Source organism: Heptranchias perlo, chromosome 10, assembly GCF_035084215.1.
Source record: "Heptranchias perlo isolate sHepPer1 chromosome 10, sHepPer1.hap1, whole genome shotgun sequence".
Taxonomy (NCBI): domain Eukaryota; kingdom Metazoa; phylum Chordata; class Chondrichthyes; order Hexanchiformes; family Hexanchidae; genus Heptranchias; species Heptranchias perlo.
Window position 1 is genome coordinate 6,551,886 of NC_090334.1, and position 19,997 is coordinate 6,571,882.

The window sequence follows — 19,997 nt, forward strand, 5'->3', positions numbered from 1 at the left end:
AATGAACAATGTTGGGCTCATGCTGAATTTGGTGGATTATTTTATTTGAAAGTTCTATCCATGTTAAAGTGGAGAGAGCTTTCCTGTGTTTTGCTGAAGGTCTTCCTGGGATATTCTGCGATTTAAAACGATTAAATAGTGCGCTGTCTTTCTACATCAGATTCTCCTTAACGTCTTTTTAAAATCCGAGATAAAAAAAACCCTTGGAGTGGACACGTGGGTCTGAAACTGATAGAAATCCGCATCCGGAACTGAAGGGAATCTACTTGGACATCAGAGAGAGTCCGTTCGAAATCAGAGAGGATGAGCAGCACGGATGAGAGCAGTCTCTCCTTGGAGGAGAAGCAGTATGAATTTTGTGGACATTCTTTAAATATCACTATGTTAAAAGGAGCTTTTTTAGGCTTCTCTGCTCGGACTCTCTCTGATGTCCAAGTAGATTCCCTTCAGTTCCGGATGCGGATTTCTATCAGTTTCAGACCCACGTGTCCACTCCAAGTGTTTTTTTTAATCTCGGATTTAAAAAAGACGTTAAGGAGAATCTGATGTAGAACTGAGGTATAAGAAATAAAGACTTGCATTGGTATGGAGCCTTTCACGACCTCAGGGCGCCCCAAAGCGCTTTACAGCCAATGAATTACTTTTGAATTGTAGTCACCGTTATGATGTAAGAAACTGGACAGCAATTTTGCGCACAGCAATGTCCCAGAAACAGCAATGAAATAAATGACCATATCATCTGTTTTTGGTGTAGGGATAAATGTTGGCCAGGACTCGGAGAATTCCCCTGCTCTTCATCCAGTAGTGCCATGGAATCTTTTACGTCTACCTGAGAGGACAGATGGGGCCTTGGTTTAACATCCCATCCGAGGAGTGGCACTGACAGTTTAGCACTCTCTCAGTACTGCACTGAAGTGTCAGCCTCAAGTATCTGGAGTGGGACTTAAACCCACAACATTCTGACTCAGCATGAGTGCTCCCACTGAGCGACAGCTCACACCCACACTGCTTGCGATCTGAGAGTGCACATCTTAGATTCCACAGCTCAATGTTCGTCACAGACCAGGGGGCTCTACCATTGCACCAAGACACCAACTAAGCCGCTTTTGCCACCGAATATATGGAGCCTATTAAAACGGCAGCCTGCAATGACCACTTGCCCCTGTGGAAAGTAACCTTTTGATGTCCAATGACACAAATAGACCAACACCCTGTTGACCAGTGATGTCTTTCGGCTCCGTTAGGTGTCCTCTGATGAAATGTCTATCGCTGACAGCATAATCCTGCTTCAACAGTACCATTCGCTCCCCATTCAGAGTCTGCAGCCACTCGCCTCAGACTGGTAATGCAGTATAACTGCAGTCTCGGTCTTTATTTTTAAATTCTGATCTCTTTCCTCGGATGGCCACACTGTTCTCACCGTGTACCCAGCTGTGAAAGATAAATACATTATTTGTAAATAAATAAGAGACGGGAAGGAGACGAGTGGTGATAGTCGGCTTGGAACACTCCACTTTCCATGATATGTCTCCCCTCTCCTTGATTCTCCTGAGACACTCCCGCCCCCCGCCCCGCCCCGAAACCGGAAGGTTGGGAAGGTGACCTGTGAGCAGGACTCTGTCAAGGCCGCTCTGACCTGCCCACATGAAGTTGACTGAGTGACCTTTCAACAACGACCCCATCCCCGGCAACAATCCTTTCCCCCCTCTTCCCACATTGTCCTAGTGCTTTGTGCGCCTTGTAAATTGTTTCGCTTTAATATGAATGTGTTTTTTTCAGGGGCTTTTCCTTTGTCGCTACTTTGAGGATGAGAAGTTTAATTTTACTGGGAAGAAGGTGCTTGAACTGGGATCTGGCACTGGGATTGTGGGGATTTTAGCGGTGCTGCTGGGTAAGTTAATTCTGCAGTTATTATTCATAGTATGTATCCCTCCAGTCAGTAATTAAAATGCTTATCCCTATAGTTATGATTCATAGTCCTTACTACAATAGTTACTGTTCACTGTGCCTATTAATTTATTTACTATTCGTAGTGCTTAAAATTCATAAGTATTATTCATAGTGCTTACCCCTCTAGTTGCTATTTATAATCTATAGGTACAATTATAGAGCTGACCCAAATAGTTACTATTAATCGCAGATATCCCTATAGTTAGTACTTGTAGGGGTTACCCCATAGTAATTATTTGTAGTGCATCGTGCTAAAATAACTATTTGTAGTTGTTACTCCGATCATTGGTTTTCGTCTTTCTTGCCTCTCCAGTTACTACATGCAGTCCATCCTCCGATAATTCCACTTCAAGATGTTAACCCATACCTCACAAAATTAAATCAATCTCAGTTTTGAGTTTTACAATTTTAACCCCTGCCTCAACAGCATTTTGCGGAGAGAGTTCCAGATTTCCACTACACTCAGTGTAATGAAGTGCTTCCTGACATTACCCTTAAATGGCCTCACTCTAAGTGTAAGGTTATATACCCTTGTTCTGGGCTCCCTGGCCAGAAGAAATAGTTTCTCTCTATCTACCCTATCAAATCCTTTAATCATAGAATGATACAGAACAGGTTATAAAACACTGGTTAGGCCACAGCTGGAGTACTGTGTGCAGTTCTGGTCGCCACACTACAGGAAGGATGTGATCGCTTTGGAGAGGGTGCAGAGGAGATTCACCAGGATGTTACCAGGGCTGGAGCGCTTCAGCTATGAAGAGAGACTGGGAAGATTGGGTTTGTTTTCCTTGGAGCAGAGGAGGCTGAGGGGGGACATGATTGAGGTGTACAAAATTATGAGGGGCACAGATAGGATGGATACTAAGGAGCTTTTTCCCTTCGTTGAGGGTTCTATAACAAGGGGACATAGATTCAAGGTAAAAGGCGGGAGGTTTAGAGGGGATTTGAGAAAGAACTTTTTCACCCAGAGGGTGGTTGGAGTCTGGAACTCACTGCCTGAAAGGGTTGTGGAGGCAGGAACCCTCACAACATTCAAGAAGCATTTGGATGAGCACTTGAAATGCCATAGCATACAAGGCTACGGACCAAATGCTGGAATATGGGATTAGAGTAGACAGGGCTGATGGCCGGCGCGGACACGATGGGCCGAAGGGCCTCTATCCGTGCTGTATGACTCTATGACTCTATGACTCTAGGAGGGGACCATTTGGCCTATCGTGCCTGTGCCAGCTCTTTGGTAGAACTATCCAATTAGTGTCACTCCTCTGCTCTTTCCCCATAGCTCTGCACATTGTTTCCCTTCGAGTATTTATCCAATTCCCTTTTGAAAGTTACCATTGAATCTGCTTCCACCGTCCTTTCAGGCAGTGCATTCCAGGTCATCACAACTCACTGCATAATTATTTTTCCTCATTTCACCATTTGTTCTTTTGCCAATCACCTTAAATCTGTGTCCTCTGGATACTGATCCTTCTGCCACTGTAAACAGTTTCTCCTTATTTACTCTATCAAAACCATTCATGATTTTGATCACCTCTATCAAATCTCCTCTCAACCTTCTCTGCTCTAAGGAGAATAACCCCAGCTTCAGCAGTCTCTCCACATAACTGAAGTTCTTTATCCCTGGTACCATTCTAGTAAATCTCTTCTGCACCCTCTCTAGGGCCTTGACATCCTTCCTAAAATGTGGTGCCCAGAATTGAACACAATACTCTAGCTGAGGCCTAACCAGTGATTTATAAAGGTTTACCATAACTTCCTAGCTTTTGTACTCTATGGCTCTATTTATAAAGCCCAGGATCTGATCTGCGTTTTTAACAGTTTCTCAACTTTTCCAGCCACCTTCAAAGATTTGTGCACATAGACCCTCAGGTCTCTCTGTTCCTGCACTCCCTTTATTCAAGAAAGAAGGGAGAGAGTAAAAGGGGAACTGCAGGCCATTTAGCCTGACATCAGTTGTTGGGAAGATGCTGGAATCCATTATCAAGGAAGGGGTAACAGGGCACTTAGAAAATCAGATATGATTAGGCAGAGTCAACATGGTTTTACGAGAGGGAAATCGTGTTTGACAAATTTATTAGTGTTTTTTGAGGATGTAACTAGCAGGGTAGAAAAAGGGGAACCTGTGTATATAATATATTTGGATTTTCAAAAGGCATTCGATAAGGTGCCAGATAAATGGTTCTGACACAAGATAAGGGCTTATGGGATTGGGGGTAATATATTAGCATGGATAGAGGATTGGTTAGCGGACAGAAAACGGAGAGTTGGGATAAACGGGTCATTTTCAGGTTGGCAGGCTGTAACTAATGGGGTGCCGCAGGGATCGGTGCTTGGGCCTCAGCTATTTACAATCTATATTAATGACTTAGATGAAGGGACGAGTATAATGTATCCAAGTTTGATGACAATACAAAGATAGGTGGGAAAGTAAGCTGTGAGGAGGACACAAAGAGTCTGCAAAGGGATAGAGACAGATTAAGTGAGTGGGCAAGAAGGTTGGCAGATGGAGCATAATATGGGGAAATGTGAGGTTATTCACTTTGGTAGGAAGAATAGAAAAACAGAATATTTTTTTAAATGGTGAGAAATTATTAAATGTTGGTGTTCAGAGAAACTTGGGTGTCCTTGTACACGAAACACAGAAAGTTAATATGCAGGTACAGAAAGCAATTAGGAAAGCAAATGGAATGTTGGCCTTTATTGCAAGGGGGTTGGAGTACAAAGAGTAAAGAATTCTTGCTACAATTGTACAGGACTTTGGTGAGACCACACCTGGAATACTATGTACAGTTTTGCTTTTCTTACCCAAGGAAGGATATACTTACCTTAGAGGGGGTGCGATGAAGGTTCACTAGATTGATTCGTGGAATGACAGAATTGTCCTATAAGGAGAGATTGAGTAAAATGGGCCTATATTCTCTAGAGTTTAGAAGAATGAGAGGTGATCTCATTGAAACGTATAAAATTATTAGAGGGCTTGACAGGTAGGTACTGAGAGGCTGTTTCCTCTGGCTGGAGAGTCTCGAACTAGGGAGCATAGTCACAGGACAAGGGGTCGGCCATTTAGGACTAAGATACGGAGGAATTTCTTCACTCAGAGGGTGGTGAATCTTTGGAATTCTCTACCCCAGACGACTGCGGCTCAGTTGTTGAATATATTCAAGGCTGACATCAATAGATTTTTGAACTCTAAGGAAATCAAGGGATATGGGGATCGGGCGGGAAAGTGGAGTTGAGGTAGAAGATCAGCCATGATCTTATTGAATGGCGGAGCAGGCTCGAGGGGCCGTATGGCCGACTCCTGCTCCTAACTCTTATGTTCTTATGTTCATTAAAAAATACCATTTACTTTATATTGCCTCCCCTCATTTTTCCTACCAAAATGTATCACTTCACATTTCTCTGCATTAAATTTCATCTGCCTTGTGTCTGCCCATTTCACCAGTCTGTCTATGTGCTCCTGAAGTCTGTTACTATCCTTCTCATTGTTTACTATATTTCTGAGTTTTGCATCATCTGCAAACTTTGAAATTATGCCCTTTATACCCAAGTCCAGGTCATTAATGGCTCAGAATTTGCTACAAAGTAACGGTGAGGCTAATGGCGTTATTTATGTGCAAATCGCACCGCAATTCCAGGCGGGGGCAGATGTGATGTTAAACATGAAAAACTGGAAATTGCTGTCTGAGATGCACCGCTCCAGCATTAGATTTGTGAAAATGTCATCTCACTCTCTGCCTCACCATTCAAATGCATTGAACGGCGTGAATTTCCTGTATTTGCACGGTAAATACAAACTAAACTCGCCATAGAAAGTTAGGGCTTGTCCATTTCAGTACCCTTTTTAACGGCATGATAAATGCTAATTACTGCCAAACAACCCCTCTGGCACTGAATATTAACTATTACATAGAAACATAGAAAATAGGAGCAGGAGTAGGCCATTCAGCCCTTCGAGCTTGCTCTGCCATTCAATATGATCATGGCTGATCTTCTATCTCAATACCATATTCCCGCTCTCTCCCTATACCCCTTGATGTCTTTTGTGTCTAGAAATCTATCTAGCTCCTTCTTAAATATATTCAGTGACTTGGCCTCCACAGCCTTCTGTGGTAGAGAATTCCATAGGTTCACCACCCTCTGAGTGAAGAAATTTCTTCTCCTCTCGATCCTAAATGTCCTACCCCGTATCCTGAGACTGTGACCTCTCGTTCTGGACCTCCCAGCCAGGGGAATCATCCTCCCTGCATCCAGTCTGTCTGGCCCTGTCAGAATTTTATATGTTTCAATAAGATCCCCTCTCATTCTTCTAAACTCGAGTGAATACAGGCCAAGTCGACCCAATCTCTCCTCATACGACAGTCCTGCCATCCCAGGAATCAGTGAACCTTCACTGTACTCCCTCTATGGCAAGTATATCCTTTCTTAGGTAAGGAGACCAAAACTGCACACAATACTCCAGGTGTTGTCTCACCAAGGCCCTGTATAACTGCAGTAAGACATCCTTGCTCCTGTACTCAAATCCTCTTGCAATGAAGGCCAACATACCATTTGCCTTCCTAACTGCTTGCTGCAACTTCATGTTTGCTTTCAGTGACTGGTGTACAAGGACACCCAAGTCCCTTTGTACATCAACATTCCCCAATCTATCACCATTTAAATAATACTCTGCCTTTCTGTTTTTCCTTCTGAAGTGGATAACTTCACATTTATCCACATTATACTGCATCTGCCATGTATTTGCCCACTCACACAACTCGTCTAAATCGCCTTGAAGCCTCTTTGCATCCTCCCCACAACTCACGATCCCACCTAGTTTTGTGTCATCAGCAAACTTGGAAATATTACATTTGGTTCCCTCATCCAAATCATTGATATATATTGTGAATAGCTGGGGTCCAAGCTCTGATCCCTGCGGTACCCCACTAGTCACTGCCTGCCACCCCAAAAAAGACCCATTTATTCCTACTCTCTGTTTCCTGTCTGTTAACCAATTTTCAATCCATACCAGTATATTACCACCAATCCCATGTGATAATTTTGCACACTAATCTCTTATATGGTACTTTATCAAGGGCCTTTTGAAAATCCAAATAAACCACATCCACTGGTTCTCCCTTATCTATTCTACCAGTTACATCCTCAAAAAACTCCAGTAGGTTTGTCAAACATGATTTCCCTTTCATAAATCCATGTTGACTTTGTCAAATCCCATTGATATTTTCTAAATGTCCTGTTATCACATCCTTTATTATAGACTCTAGCTTTTTCCCTACTACTGATGTTAGGCTAACCGGTCTGTAGTTCCCTGTTTTCTCTCTCGTTCCTTTTTTGAACAGGGGTGTAACAGTTGCAATCCTCCAGTCCTCTGGCACTACCCCCATATCTAAGGAGGATTGGAAGATTGTGGCCAGAGCCTCCGTAATTTCCACCTGTACTTCCCACAGTAACTGAGGATGCATCCCATCCGGACCAGGTGACTTTTCTACTTTGAGTACTGCCAACCTTATAAGCAGCTCCTCTTTATTTATTTTTATTCTATCCAATTTCACTACTACCTCCTCCTTTACTGTGAAATTAGCAACATCCTCTTCTCTAGTGAGGAGACATGCGAAGTAGTCATTCAGCCATGCCCTCTGCCTTCACAAGATGATCTCTCTTTTCATCCCTGATTGGCTCCACCCCTCCTCTGACTATCCTTTTACTATTTATATGTTTATAAAAGACTTTTGGGTTCCCTTTGACGTTAGCCACTAATCTATTCTCGAACTCTGCCTTTGCTCCTCTTATTCCCTTTTTTAGATCTCCTCTGTACTTTCTGTATTCAGCTTGGTTCTCGACTGTATTATGAACTTTACATTTGTCATAAGCCTCCTTTTTCGGTTTCATTTTAATATCTAGATCTTTAGTCCAGGGAGCTCTAGCTTTGGGTGCCTTTCTTTTCCGCTTTGTAGGAATGGGTCTACTCTGTCCCCGAACCATCTCCTCCTTGAAGGCCGTCCATTGCTCAGTTACTGTTTTGCCTACCAATTTTTGATTCTAATCCAGCAGGGGAAGATCCCTTTTCAACTTGCTGAAATTAGCCCTCCTCCAGTGAAGTATTTTTCTGCTTGATTGTTCCTTGTCTTTTTCCATAACTATTCTAAACCAAATGATATTATGATCACTGTTCCCCAAATGCTCCCCCACTGAAACATGCTCCACCTGCCCCACTTCATTCCCCAGAACTAGATCTAGCACTGCTTCCTTCCTCAATGGGCTGGAAACACAATGATCAAGAAAGTTCCCTTGTATGCATTTTAGCAATTCCTATTCTTCTTTGCCCTTTACACTGTTACTGTCCCAGTCTATATTGGGATAATTGAAGTCCCCCATTATCACTACTCTATAGTTCTTGCATTGTTCTGTAATTTGCCAGCAAATTTGCTCCTCTAGCTCCTTCCCACTATTTGGTGGCCTATAGTATACACCCAATAGCACAATAATTCATCTATTGTTCCTTAATTATAAGCAAATAGATTCTGTCTTTGACCACTCAACTACATCATCCCTTTCCAGTGCTATAATAGTTTCTTTGATCAATACTGCCGCCCCCTCTTTTTTTTTTCCTTCCCTGTCTTTCCTGAATACCTTGTAGCCAGGAATATTAAGTTCACAATCCTCCCCTTCTTTGAGCCAGGTCTCTGTTATTGCCACTATATCATAGTCCCATGTGGCGACTTGTGCCTGCAGCTCACTAACTTTATTTACCCATGCTATGTATATTTAAGCACATGCACTCCATATCCATCTTAGACTTCCTCGAATTTGCCCCCTGTTTGATCATAGAATCAGAGAATGGTCACAGCATGGAAGGAGGCCATTCGTCCCATTGAGTCTGTGCTGGCAAGAGCAATGCAGCTAGTCACACTCCCCCGCCCTTTCTCCGTAGCCCTGCATATTTTTTCCCTTCAAGTACGTATCCAATTCCCTTTTGAAAGCTACAATTGAATCTGCCTCCACCACCCCCTCGGGCAGTGCATTCCAGATCATAACCATTCGCTGTGTAAAAAAGATTTTCCTCATGTTGCCTTTGGTTCTTTTGCCAATCACCTTAAATCTATGCCCTCTCGTTCTTAACCCTTCCGCCAATGGGAACAGTTTTTCCCTATCTACTCTGTCTAGACCCTTCATGATTTTGTACACCTCGATCAAATCTCCTCTCAACCTACTCTGCTCTGAGGAGAACAGCCCCAGCTTCTCTAGTCTATCCACATAACTGAATTCCTTCGTCCCTGGAATCATTCTAGTAAATCTTTTCTGCACCCTCTCTAAGGCCTTCGCATCCTTCTTAAAGTGCGATGCCCAGAACTGGACACAATACTCCAGTTGTGGCCGAACCAGTGTTTTATGAAGGTTCCTTATTTTTGTACACTATGCCTCTATTTATAAAGCCCAGGATCCAGTATGATCTTTTAACCGCTTTCTCAACCTGCCCTGCCACCTTCAGCGATTTGTGCACATATACCCCCAGATCTCTCTGCTCCTGAGCCCCTTTTAGGATTGTACCCTTTAGTTTATATTGCCTCGCTTCATTCTTTGTACCAAAATGTATCACTTTGAACTTTTCTGCCATGTGTCCACCCATTCCATCAGCCTGTCTATGTCCTCTTGAAGTCTATCACTATCCTCCTCACTGTTCACTACACTTCCAGGTTTTGTGTCACCTTTAAATTTTGAAATTGTGCCCTCTACACCCAAGTCCAAGTCATTAATATAGATCAAAAAAAGCAGTGGTCCTAGCACCAACCTCGGGGGAACAACACCTTATACCTCCCTCCAGTTGGAAAGATAACCGTACACCATAACTCTCTGTTTCCTGTCTCTTAGTCAATTTCATATCCATGCTGCCACTGCCCCTTTTATTCCATGGGCTTCAACTTTGATGACAAGCCTATTATGCGGCATTTTATCAAACACCTTTTGAAAGTCCACATACACCACATTAACACATTGCCCTTATCGACCCTCTCTATTACCTCATCAAAAAACTCAATCAAGTTAGTTAAACACGATTTGCGTTTAACAAATCCATGCTGGCTTTCCTTAATTAATCCACACTTGTCCAAGTGACTGTTCATTTTGTCCCAGATTATCGTTTCTAAAAGTTTCCCCACCACTGAGGTTAAACTGACAGTCTGTAATTGCTGGGTTTATCCTTACACCCTTTTTTGAACAACTGTGTAACATTTGCAATTCTTCAGTCCTCTGACACCACCCCTGTATCTAAGGATGTTTGGAACATTATGGCTAGCACATTCGCAATTTCCATCCTTACTTTCCTCAGCAACCTAGGATGCATCCCATTCAGACCGAGTGATTTATCTACTTCAAGTACAGCCAACCTTTCTAGTATCTCCTCGTTTTCAATTTTTAGTCCATCCAGTATCTCAACTACTTCTTCTGTCTCTGTGACTTTGGCAGCATCTTCTTCCTTGGTAAAGATAGATGCAAAGTATTCATATAGTACCTCACCATGCCCTCTGCCTCGATGCGTAGATCTCCTTTTTGATTCCTCCTACTTCTGAACTATTCTTTATTCTAGTGCTATTTGTCTCTCCCAGCCCTCGGTGCACCTTGTTTATCCTCTTTAATGTTTCATCCTGGTGCCCATCCCCCTGTCATATTAGTTTAAACCCTTCCCCATAGCACTAGTTAACCTCCCCGTAAGGACATTGGTCCCAGCTTTGTTGAGGTGCAATCCGTCCATTTTGAACAGATCCCTCCTGCCCCAGGAATCTGAAGCCCTCCCTACTGCACCATTTCTCCAGCCACGTGTTAACCTGTCTTATCCTACTATTCCTACACTCACTAGCGCGTGGCACTGGGAGTATTCCAAAGATTACTACCTTTGAGGTCCTGCTTTTTAACTCCCTCCATAGCTCCTGAAACTGACTGCAGGACCTCAACCCTTTTCCTTTCCATGTCATTGGTTCCCACATGAACCACGACTTTTAGCTGTACCCCTTTCGCCTCAAAATGTTCTGCACCCTCTCAGTGGTGTCCTTTACCCTGGCACCAGGGAGACATCACACTATGCGGGATTCATGTTGGTGGTTGCAGAAACGCCCATCTGTCCCCCAAACTATTGAATCCCCGATAACCACTGCATTCCTACACTTTGCTATACCCGCCTGCGCAGTTCTTTGCCCCATGGTGCCATGCTCCGGATTGTGCTCCTTCAAGATGCTGTCACCCTCACTGATATTTAAAACTGAAAACTGGTTAGTGCCACACTCCCGGAGGATTCCTGCCCTGCCTGCCTCTTTTTACCCTGCCAGAAGACCACCCACTTACTGTCCTGAACTCTCTGTGGCTGTGAGGTAACCAACTCCTGGAATGTACCATCCAGGAAATTCTGAGCCTCATGTGTCGATGAATGCGTGGCTTGAGAGATGGTGTAGGAGGGAGGGGTTTAAATTCCTGAGGCATTGGGACCAATTCTGGGAAAGGTGGGACCTGTACAAGCTGGACGGGTTGCACCCATGCAGAACCGGGACCAATATCCTCACAGGGGCATTTGCTAGTTCTGTTGGGGAGGGTTTAAACTAGTATGGCAGGGGGATGGGCACCAAAGGGCAGGTACAGATAGGACAAATTCAGACCAGGAAACGGGAAGTAGAAAAGCAGTTAGTGACGTGGTTAGCGACTCAGAAAGGCAAAAGAAGCTAAGGTTAAATAGTGTTCAGCACAGGAATTTGATGGGGTTAAAGGGTATATACTTCAATTCAAGGAGTATTATAAACAAAACAGATGAACTAAGGGCACAGATAGACACATGACAACATGATATCATTGCTATAACGGAAACCTGGCTTAAAGAGGGAGATAATTGGCAGTCCAATATCCCTGGATATAGAGTTTTCAGGCAGGATAGAGTGGGTGATAAAAAAGGAGGGGGGGGGTAGCATTATTGGTTAAAGAATCAATTACGGTTTGAGAAGGGATGATATGCTAAATGGATCATCAATCGAGGCCAGATGGGTTGAGCTAAGAAATAAAAAAGGGGCAGTCACACTACGAGGATTGTACTATAGACCCCCGAGTAGTGAAAGGGAGACAGAAGAACAAATATGTAGGCAAATTTCTGAGTGCAAAAATAAGTGGGCAGTAATAGTAGGGGACTTCAACTACCCTAACATCAACTGGGATTCAAAAAAGTGTGAGGGGCACAGAGGGCGCAAAATTCTTGATCAGTGTCCAGGAGAACTTTCTTAGCCAGTACATGACAAGTCCAACAAGAGGGGATGCAATTCTAGATTTAGTCCTGGGAAATGTAGATGGGCAAGTGGGTGAAGTGACAGTGGGTGACCATATTGGGGATAGTGACCACCATTCAGTTAGTTTTAGCATTATTATGGAAAAGGACAGAGTTAAATCAGGAATAAACGTTTTAAATTGGGGGAAAGCAAATTTTACAGAACTAAGAGCTGATTTGGCAGAAGTGGACTGGACACAACTACTTGAGGAGAAATCAGTGGCAAGCCAGTGGGAAGCACTAAAAAGTGAAATTCTATGGGTACAATGCAGACACGTCCCCTCATAGAAAAAGGGTGGCACTGCCAAATTTAGAACCCCCTGGTTGTCTAGAAGTATACGGGGAAAGATAAAGCAGAAAAAGAAAGCTTATGACTGTCACAGAAAATTAAATACTGCAGAAAGCCTACAGGAGTATCGAAAGTACAGGGATGACATATTAAAGGAAATAAGGAAAGCAAAGAGAGGGCATGAAAATAAATATAAGCAAGTAAGATTAAAGAAAACCCAAAGATGTTTAATAAGTACATTAAGAACAAGAGAATAGCTAAGGAAAAGGTGGGACCTATTAGGGATGATAAGGGTAACTTGTTTGTGGATGTAGATAGGGTTTTAAATGAATATTTTGTCTCCGTATTCACAAAGGAAAGGGATGATCCGGACATAGTAGTTAAAGAGGAGAGGTGTGAAATATTGGATAAGGTAAACATAACGAGAGAGGAAGTACTAGAGGGATTGGAATCCTTGAAAGTTGATAAGTCACCAGGGCCGGATGGATTGTTTCCTAAGCTATTGAAGGAAGCCAGGGAGGAAATAGTGGATGCTCTGAGGATCATTTTCCAATCCTCACTAGATACAGGGGAGGTACCGGAGGACTGGAAGACTGCAAACGTGGTACCATTGTTTAAAAAGGGTGCGAGGGAAAGACCGAACAATTTTAGGCCGGTCAGTCTTACCTTGGTGGTGGGAAAACTATTAGAATCAATACTGAGAGATAGGATAAACTGTCACTTGGAAAGGCATGGTTTAATCAGGGATAGTCAGCATGGATTTGTTCAGGGAAGGTCATGCCTTACAAATCTGATTGAATTCTTTAAGGAAGTGACAAGGAGGATTGAAGAGGGTAGTGCAGTGGATGTTGTCTACATGGATTTTATTAAGGCATTTGACAAGGTCCCACATGGCAGACTGGTCAGAAAGGTAAAAGCCCATGGGATATAGGGAAATGTGATGAATTGGATCCAAAATTGGCTCAGTAACAGGAAACAAAGGGTAAAAGTTAATGGATGTCTTTACAAATGGAAATCCATTTCCAGTGGTGTGCCACAGGGCTCAGTGTTTGGTCCCTTGCTGTTTGTGGTACATGTTAATGATTTGGACTTGAATGTAGGGGGCATGATTGGCAAATTTGCAGATGACACAAAAATTGGGTGTGTAGTTGATAGTGAAGAGGATAGCTGTGGACTCCAAGAAGATATCAATGGGTTGGTGGAGTGGGCGGAAAAGTGGCAAATAGAGTTCAACCTGGAGAAGTGTGAGGTAATGCACTTAGGGAGGGCAAACAGTAAAAGGGAATACGCAGTAAACGGGAATATATTGAGAGGGATAGAGGAAGTGAAAGACCTTGGAGTGCATGTGCACAGGTCCCTGAAGGTGGCAGTACAGATAGATAAGGTTGTAAAGAAGGCATACGGAATGCTCTCCGTTATTAGCCGAGTTATAGAATACAAAAGTAGGGATGTAATGATGGAACTGTATAAAATGGTGGTAAGGCCACAGCTGGAGTATTTTGCACAGTTCTGGTCACCACATTACAGGAAGGATGTAATTGCTCTGGAGAGAGTGCAGAGAAGATTTACAAGAATGTTGCCAGGGCTTGAAAATTGCAGCTACGAGGAGAGATTGGATAGGCTGGGGTTGTTTTCCTTGGAGCAGTGGAGGCTGAGGGGAGACTTGATTGAGGTGTACAAAATTATGAGGGGCCTAGATAGAGTAGGTAGGAAGTACCTGTTTCCCCTAGTGGGGAGTTCAAGAACTAGAGGACATAGATTTACGCTGATTGCCGGAAGGATTAGAGGGGACTCGAGGAAAAACTTTTTTACCCGGAGGGTGGTGGGTGTATGGAATTCACTGCCCGAATTGGTGGTAGAGGCAGGGACCCTCAACTCTTTTAAAACGTACCTGGATCTGCACCTAAAGTGCCGTAAGCTGCAGGGCTACGAATCGGGTGCTGGAAGGTGGGATGAGAATGGGCACCTGGTTGTTCTTCGAGCCGGCGCGGACATGATGGGCTGAATGGCCCCTTTCTGTGCTGTATCTTTTCTATGGTTCTATGTATGCCCTGCAGTGAATCCAGCTGCTCCTCAAGCTCAGAAACTTATATTATATGCCTCTTATGTTTTATCTTAGTATCCCTGTAACTACTATTTATTATTTCTTTATTTAGTACTTATGTATATTGGATTCTTATTTATTACAATTTCAGATCACTTTAGTGTTAGCATCCCCTATTTAGTTTATTTTATCCCCTTAGATACTTATCCTAAATACTTAGCTGTAATTCCTCGGGCTCCACCCTCTGCGCTGGTTGTGATGTCATTTCTTCAGTTTTCTCCCTGTGCTGTTTATGTTCCTCAGGCCTCCCTCGAGGCTCTCTGCCACTCTAACCGTGCCTGTGCTATTTATGCTCCTCAGGCCTCCCTCAATGCTCTCTGCCACTCTAACCGTGCCTGTGCTGTTTATGTTCCTCAGGCCTCCCTCGATGCTCTCTGCCACTCTAACCGTGCCTGTGCTGTTTATGTTCCTCAGGCCTCCCTCGAGGCTCTCTGCCACTCTAACCGTGTCTGTGCTGTTTATGTTCCTCAGGCCTCCCTCAATGCTCTCTGCCACTCTAACCGTGCCTGTGCTGTTTATGTTCCTCAGGCCTCCCTCGAGGCTCTCTGCCACTCTAACCGTGCCTGTGCTATTTATGCTCCTCAGGCCTCCCTCAATGCTCTCTGCCACTCTAACCGTGCCTGTGCTGTTTATGTTCCTCAGGCCTCCCTCGATGCTCTCTGCCACTCTAACCGTGCCTGTGCTGTTTATGTTCCTCAGGCCTCCCTCGAGGCTCTCTGCCACTCTAACCGTGCCTGTGCTGTATTTATGCTCTACAAGCTGCCCAGATTCTCTCTTTTAAACACCCCAATTAGATCACCCATTAATCTTCTATATTCAAGGAATTAGAAGCCTCGTCTATGCAACTTGTCCTCACAATTTAACCCTTTTAACCCCGGTATCATTCTGGTGAATCTGCACTGCACCCTATCCAAGGCCTGTGTATCCTTCCTGAGGTGCGGTGCCCAGAAACGAGCGTAGTTCTCCAGATGTGGTCAAACCAGAGCTTGAAACAACCAGAGCATAACTTCCATCCCTTTGTATTGTAGCCTAAGTGAGATAAAGGCTAACATCCTATTAACCTTTATACTATTTTTTGTATTTGTCCACTAGTTTTTAGTGATTTCTGTACATGGACTCCTAAATCTCTCTGTTCCTCCACAGTTCCTAGCTTCTTACCATTGAGAAAATACTCTGATCTATCTTTGTTAAGTTCAAAGTGGATAATCTCGCCCTTCCCCACATTGAATTCCATCTGCCACAGTTTTACCCACTCACTTATCGATCAATGTCCCTTTGCAACTTTCTAATCCCCTCTACACTATTTACTGTGCCACTTAACACTGTCCTAAGCAAACTTGGATAAATGGCTGCCTATTCCTTCATCGAAATCATTGATAAATAGTGAAAAGCTGAGACCCCAGTACAGATTTCTGGGGATCACCACTGGACACATCTTGCCATTTGCAGTAGATACCCTTTATCTGTACTCTCTATCTCCTACTGCACTGTAGTACTGTAATTACTTTGATAATCTTTAACCTTCTTCGTTCTAATCATATTGCACACTAGTTATAGTGCTCACTTTTATAGTTTCTATTCGTAGTGCATAACCCTCTGTTCGTTGTGCATATACCCATAATTACTATTCTAGTGCATAGCTCTGTAATTACCATTCATGACGGTTGCCGCTAACATTAATATTCTTAGTGCTTATATTTACTATTCGTAATGTTGATTCCAATAGTTAATATTTCGTTTTACCCCTACAGTTTCTATTCATAGCGACTAGCCCGATAATTACTAGTCACATTGTTTACCACTATAATCGTTATTCAAAGTGCTTACCGGTAAAATTACGATTCACAGTACTACCGCTATAATTACTATTCACAATGCTTATCTCTATAGTTACTATTCCTGTATTTACAATCTTCTTACCACAATCTTTCACTCAGGCATTTAAAACATATTTAAGCTGAGTGTATCGAACACAAAATATTCTTGTCATTCAATAATTTGTTCAAAATATCGTATCTACAGCTCCCGTCGGCTCAGAGAATTCATCCACTGACTTACTGGGCCATATGAACAAGGAAAACTGATTTGTTAGCATACGTCAGCCGGGGGTTGGGGTGTTACAATTGGCGCGAGTGGGGCGCTTCAGTTGACGGTGATCCGGGCGTCACAACTGGCGGTGATAAGCGCATTACAATTGAGCTCAGTGCCCTTGAGCTATGGAGAGGAAATTCGAGTTGGGCTCCCGCTTCTGACACTATCCGATGGGCCACCAACACCCACATCAACAGTGGTCGCTGAGGGCAGGTGTCAGAGCATAATCGGTCCTCCCTGGGCCCATATCCCAAAACGGAGTCAATGTTTTCAGGAGAGGTGAGAAGGATTAGAAAGAAAACTCTTGTCTTGTGGGACATATGTACAAGTCAGTGGATTTCCACATCCAGCAGCAGCACCACAGGAAATCACAGTGATCAACACAGGGATTGGTCGGGTTCAATAATACTCGTATTGCCTGAGTAAGAAGGAGAAACGATGCAAACCATTACAGAATTAACTATAAATTGCTGCGCCAAACCTCCCTCATGAGTTGGTCTCAAATTTGATCAGTCGAATATTTGATCGGTTATTTCAATATTTTTTCTCGCAACACTCAATGGTACTTAATAGAAGTATCTTGTTAAAGCTGTTAACGGGAAAGCGAGTTCAGGTTCTGAATCTTTCCCTGTCCATTTGATAAGAAGGATTGGATATGCAAGGCTAAGGTATTACACGTGTTTAAAAGCTGGGCACTTTTTTTTAACACCGAATATATCTCTATATACGCGAAGCGAAGTTAAATACAGCAATACTCAATTTCTGTTATCAAAGAGCAGCTTTAGGGTCAATCGGTTTGAGTCGGCCTGCAATGGCAGACTGTTGGAATTGTAACACTCTCTGTAAAATTCCCACAGACCTGAATGTTTCGACTTGAGAAAATTCACGCTAAATTAATCTGAACGTTTACTTGTCCAACGCAGTGCCCACTGCATGAAAAGGAAACAGACTGGTGCGATCAGAGAAGGATTGTTGCTCCCGGTCTTATTTGGTAATGGAATGTGGTTTTGGAATGATCTGATTTCACCTGATCTTCCTGTGAAACCTACATTGCAGACAACGCATGTAGAACAGGCGCGTGTGGGTGATCTCAACTTACTGAATCCCCTTCAGGACATGTGCTCCGTACTCTGTGGGCCATTCTGCTTCTGTCTGGCTCTTTGGCTCAAGGCCACTGCGAATTGCCCAGAGAGATACCTTCTATTTAGAGAATTCTACTTTTCTTTCTCTTCCCGTGATCAGAATGTATGTTGCAACTCGTGCTGCGGAGAAATCGTAGGGTAAATGTGTTGTTATTTGATTCTTTTTGCCAGGTGGAGATGTGACCATGACGGACAGAGCGATCGTTTTGAAGCAAATAGAACATAACGTGTCTGCTAACATTCCAGTCACCTCCAGACACCGTTCAAAAACCCGTGCACTTCTTTGGGGTACTGATCAGAATAATTTTCCAACCGACTTTGATATCATCCTCGGGTCGGACATTGTGTACAACCCATCGCAATTTCCGGGTCTTATAGAGACACTGCTGCATATCGCCAACGAAAAAACTACCATTTACCTGTCTTCGGATGTGAAGTACAGAGGGGGCCGCCGATTTCCACGATGTACTCCTGCCAAAGAAGTTTAACTGCGAGCTCATTTATTCAAGTGGGAGTAACTGTATTTACAAAGTGACCAAAAAAGCCCCAGGCGATGAGGACTAGTATCTGATGCAGAGACGGAGAGAGTGCGATCAATGTCTCACTGAACACCACTCAATGGATTCACGAGGTTTATTAACTTTTTCAAAAGTCAGTTTGAATAAACAGCTTGTGTTTTCCCTCTTTTCGTTTCCTTTTCCAAGTTCCTTCCCGCCTTTCCCAAAAATTGATGATTCATACTGGCACATTACATTAATATATTTAACATGTACACTTACCCTTAGAGGAGATTAAGAATTAACGATTCATCCAGTGTTTATATAAGTGAAAGCCCATAAAGGGAGTGAGTTTGAGGCGTTAGTTTCACTGGCACCGAATAGCTCACATATTCACTCCCGGACAGCTCATACATTCACTCCCGGACAGCTCACATATTCACTCCCGGACAGCTCACATATTCACTCCCGGACAGCTCATACATTCACTCCCGGACAGCTCACATACTCACTCCCGGACAGCTCACATATTCACTCCCGGACAGCTCACATACTCACTCCCGGACAACTCACATACTCACTCCCGGACAGCTCACATATTCACTCCCGGACAGCTCACATATTCACTCCCGGACAGCTCATACATTCACTCCCGGACAGCTCACATACTCACTCCCGGACAGCTCACATATTCACTCCCGGACAACTCATATATTCACTCCCGGACAGCTCACATATTCACTCCCGGACAGCTCACATATTCACTCCCGGACAGCTCATATATTCACTCCCGGACAGCTCACATACTCACTCCCGGACAGCTCACATACTCACTCCCGGACAGCTCACATACTCACTCCCGGACAGCTCACATATTCACTCCCGGACAGCTCACATACTCACTCCCGGACAGGCACATAGTTTAAATGTGAAGGTTTATTGAGTCACAGTAACAATATAACAGTACAAATTATTCGGTTCGATATCGGTGATGAACGTGTGATCGCACTGGTATGAAATTCAGTCTTTATGTTATTTAAAAAGGGTTAACCCTTTTAATAAATGGGCTAAACCACATATTAAATAGCAGAAGGGAATTTCATACGGGGCGGCAATTTATTTGTTATTAATATTGTCTAGGTCATTTTAACCCTCTAATATTTATTCACTTTTGTGCATTCAATGAACCAATAAACTTCAAACTGCTTTAACTGACCGATATAAACCTTATTTCAATTTCGTTCTCACTCTGTCGATGTAACCAGCATCCACCGCCCCTGATCTTCGATACTCTACCCTGCGTCCTGCTCCATCTATCGCTAATCTTACCTTCACTCTTTCCCCTGGCCTTAAATGGACTTTTCACTTTTCCGTCATTGCGAAATCTGATTCCAAGATGTTCGTTTTACAGGTGCCAAACCCCCGGGTACTCTCAGCAGCCCTTATGGCTGGAATTCCATCTCTGTAGGTCAAAATGTGGGCCGGTTATTGTTGATTTCTCTGAGTTATAACCCACAAGCTGTAACATGCCGCTTTACTCGCTTCAACTTCTGGGAGTTTGAATACCCGGAGTGAAGGTGGAACTGAAAAGCCAATCCGGTGTCTGTGATAAAGCTTCCCAGTT

General features: G+C 43.5%; 1 protein-coding gene across 1 annotated transcript; it reads left to right on the plus strand.

Annotated features, from left to right (window-relative positions):
• Window positions 1–303: 303 nt before the first annotated feature.
• On the plus strand, window positions 304–18,364 carry LOC137326087 (EEF1A lysine methyltransferase 3-like). The gene is made up of 3 exons (XM_067990965.1): window positions 304–429; window positions 1,780–1,891; window positions 18,048–18,364. Exons 1-3 carry the CDS (start codon window positions 304–306, stop codon window positions 18,362–18,364), a joined length of 555 nt encoding a protein of 184 aa, XP_067847066.1.
• The last annotated feature ends 1,633 nt before the right edge of the window (window positions 18,365–19,997 follow it).

Bases quoted from the DNA above. Each gene is read 5' to 3' on its own strand.
- LOC137326087 (XM_067990965.1), top strand. From the start codon at position 304: ATGAGCAGCACGGATGAGAGCAGTCTCTCCTTGGAGGAGAAGCAGTAT. The intron at 430-1,779 runs GTCCAAGTAGAT...TGTTTTTTTCAG, and splicing joins CTGCTCGGACTCTCTCTGAT to GGGCTTTTCCTTTGTCGCTA. The intron at 1,892-18,047 runs GTAAGTTAATTC...TCTTTTTGCCAG, and splicing joins GATTTTAGCGGTGCTGCTGG to GTGGAGATGTGACCATGACG.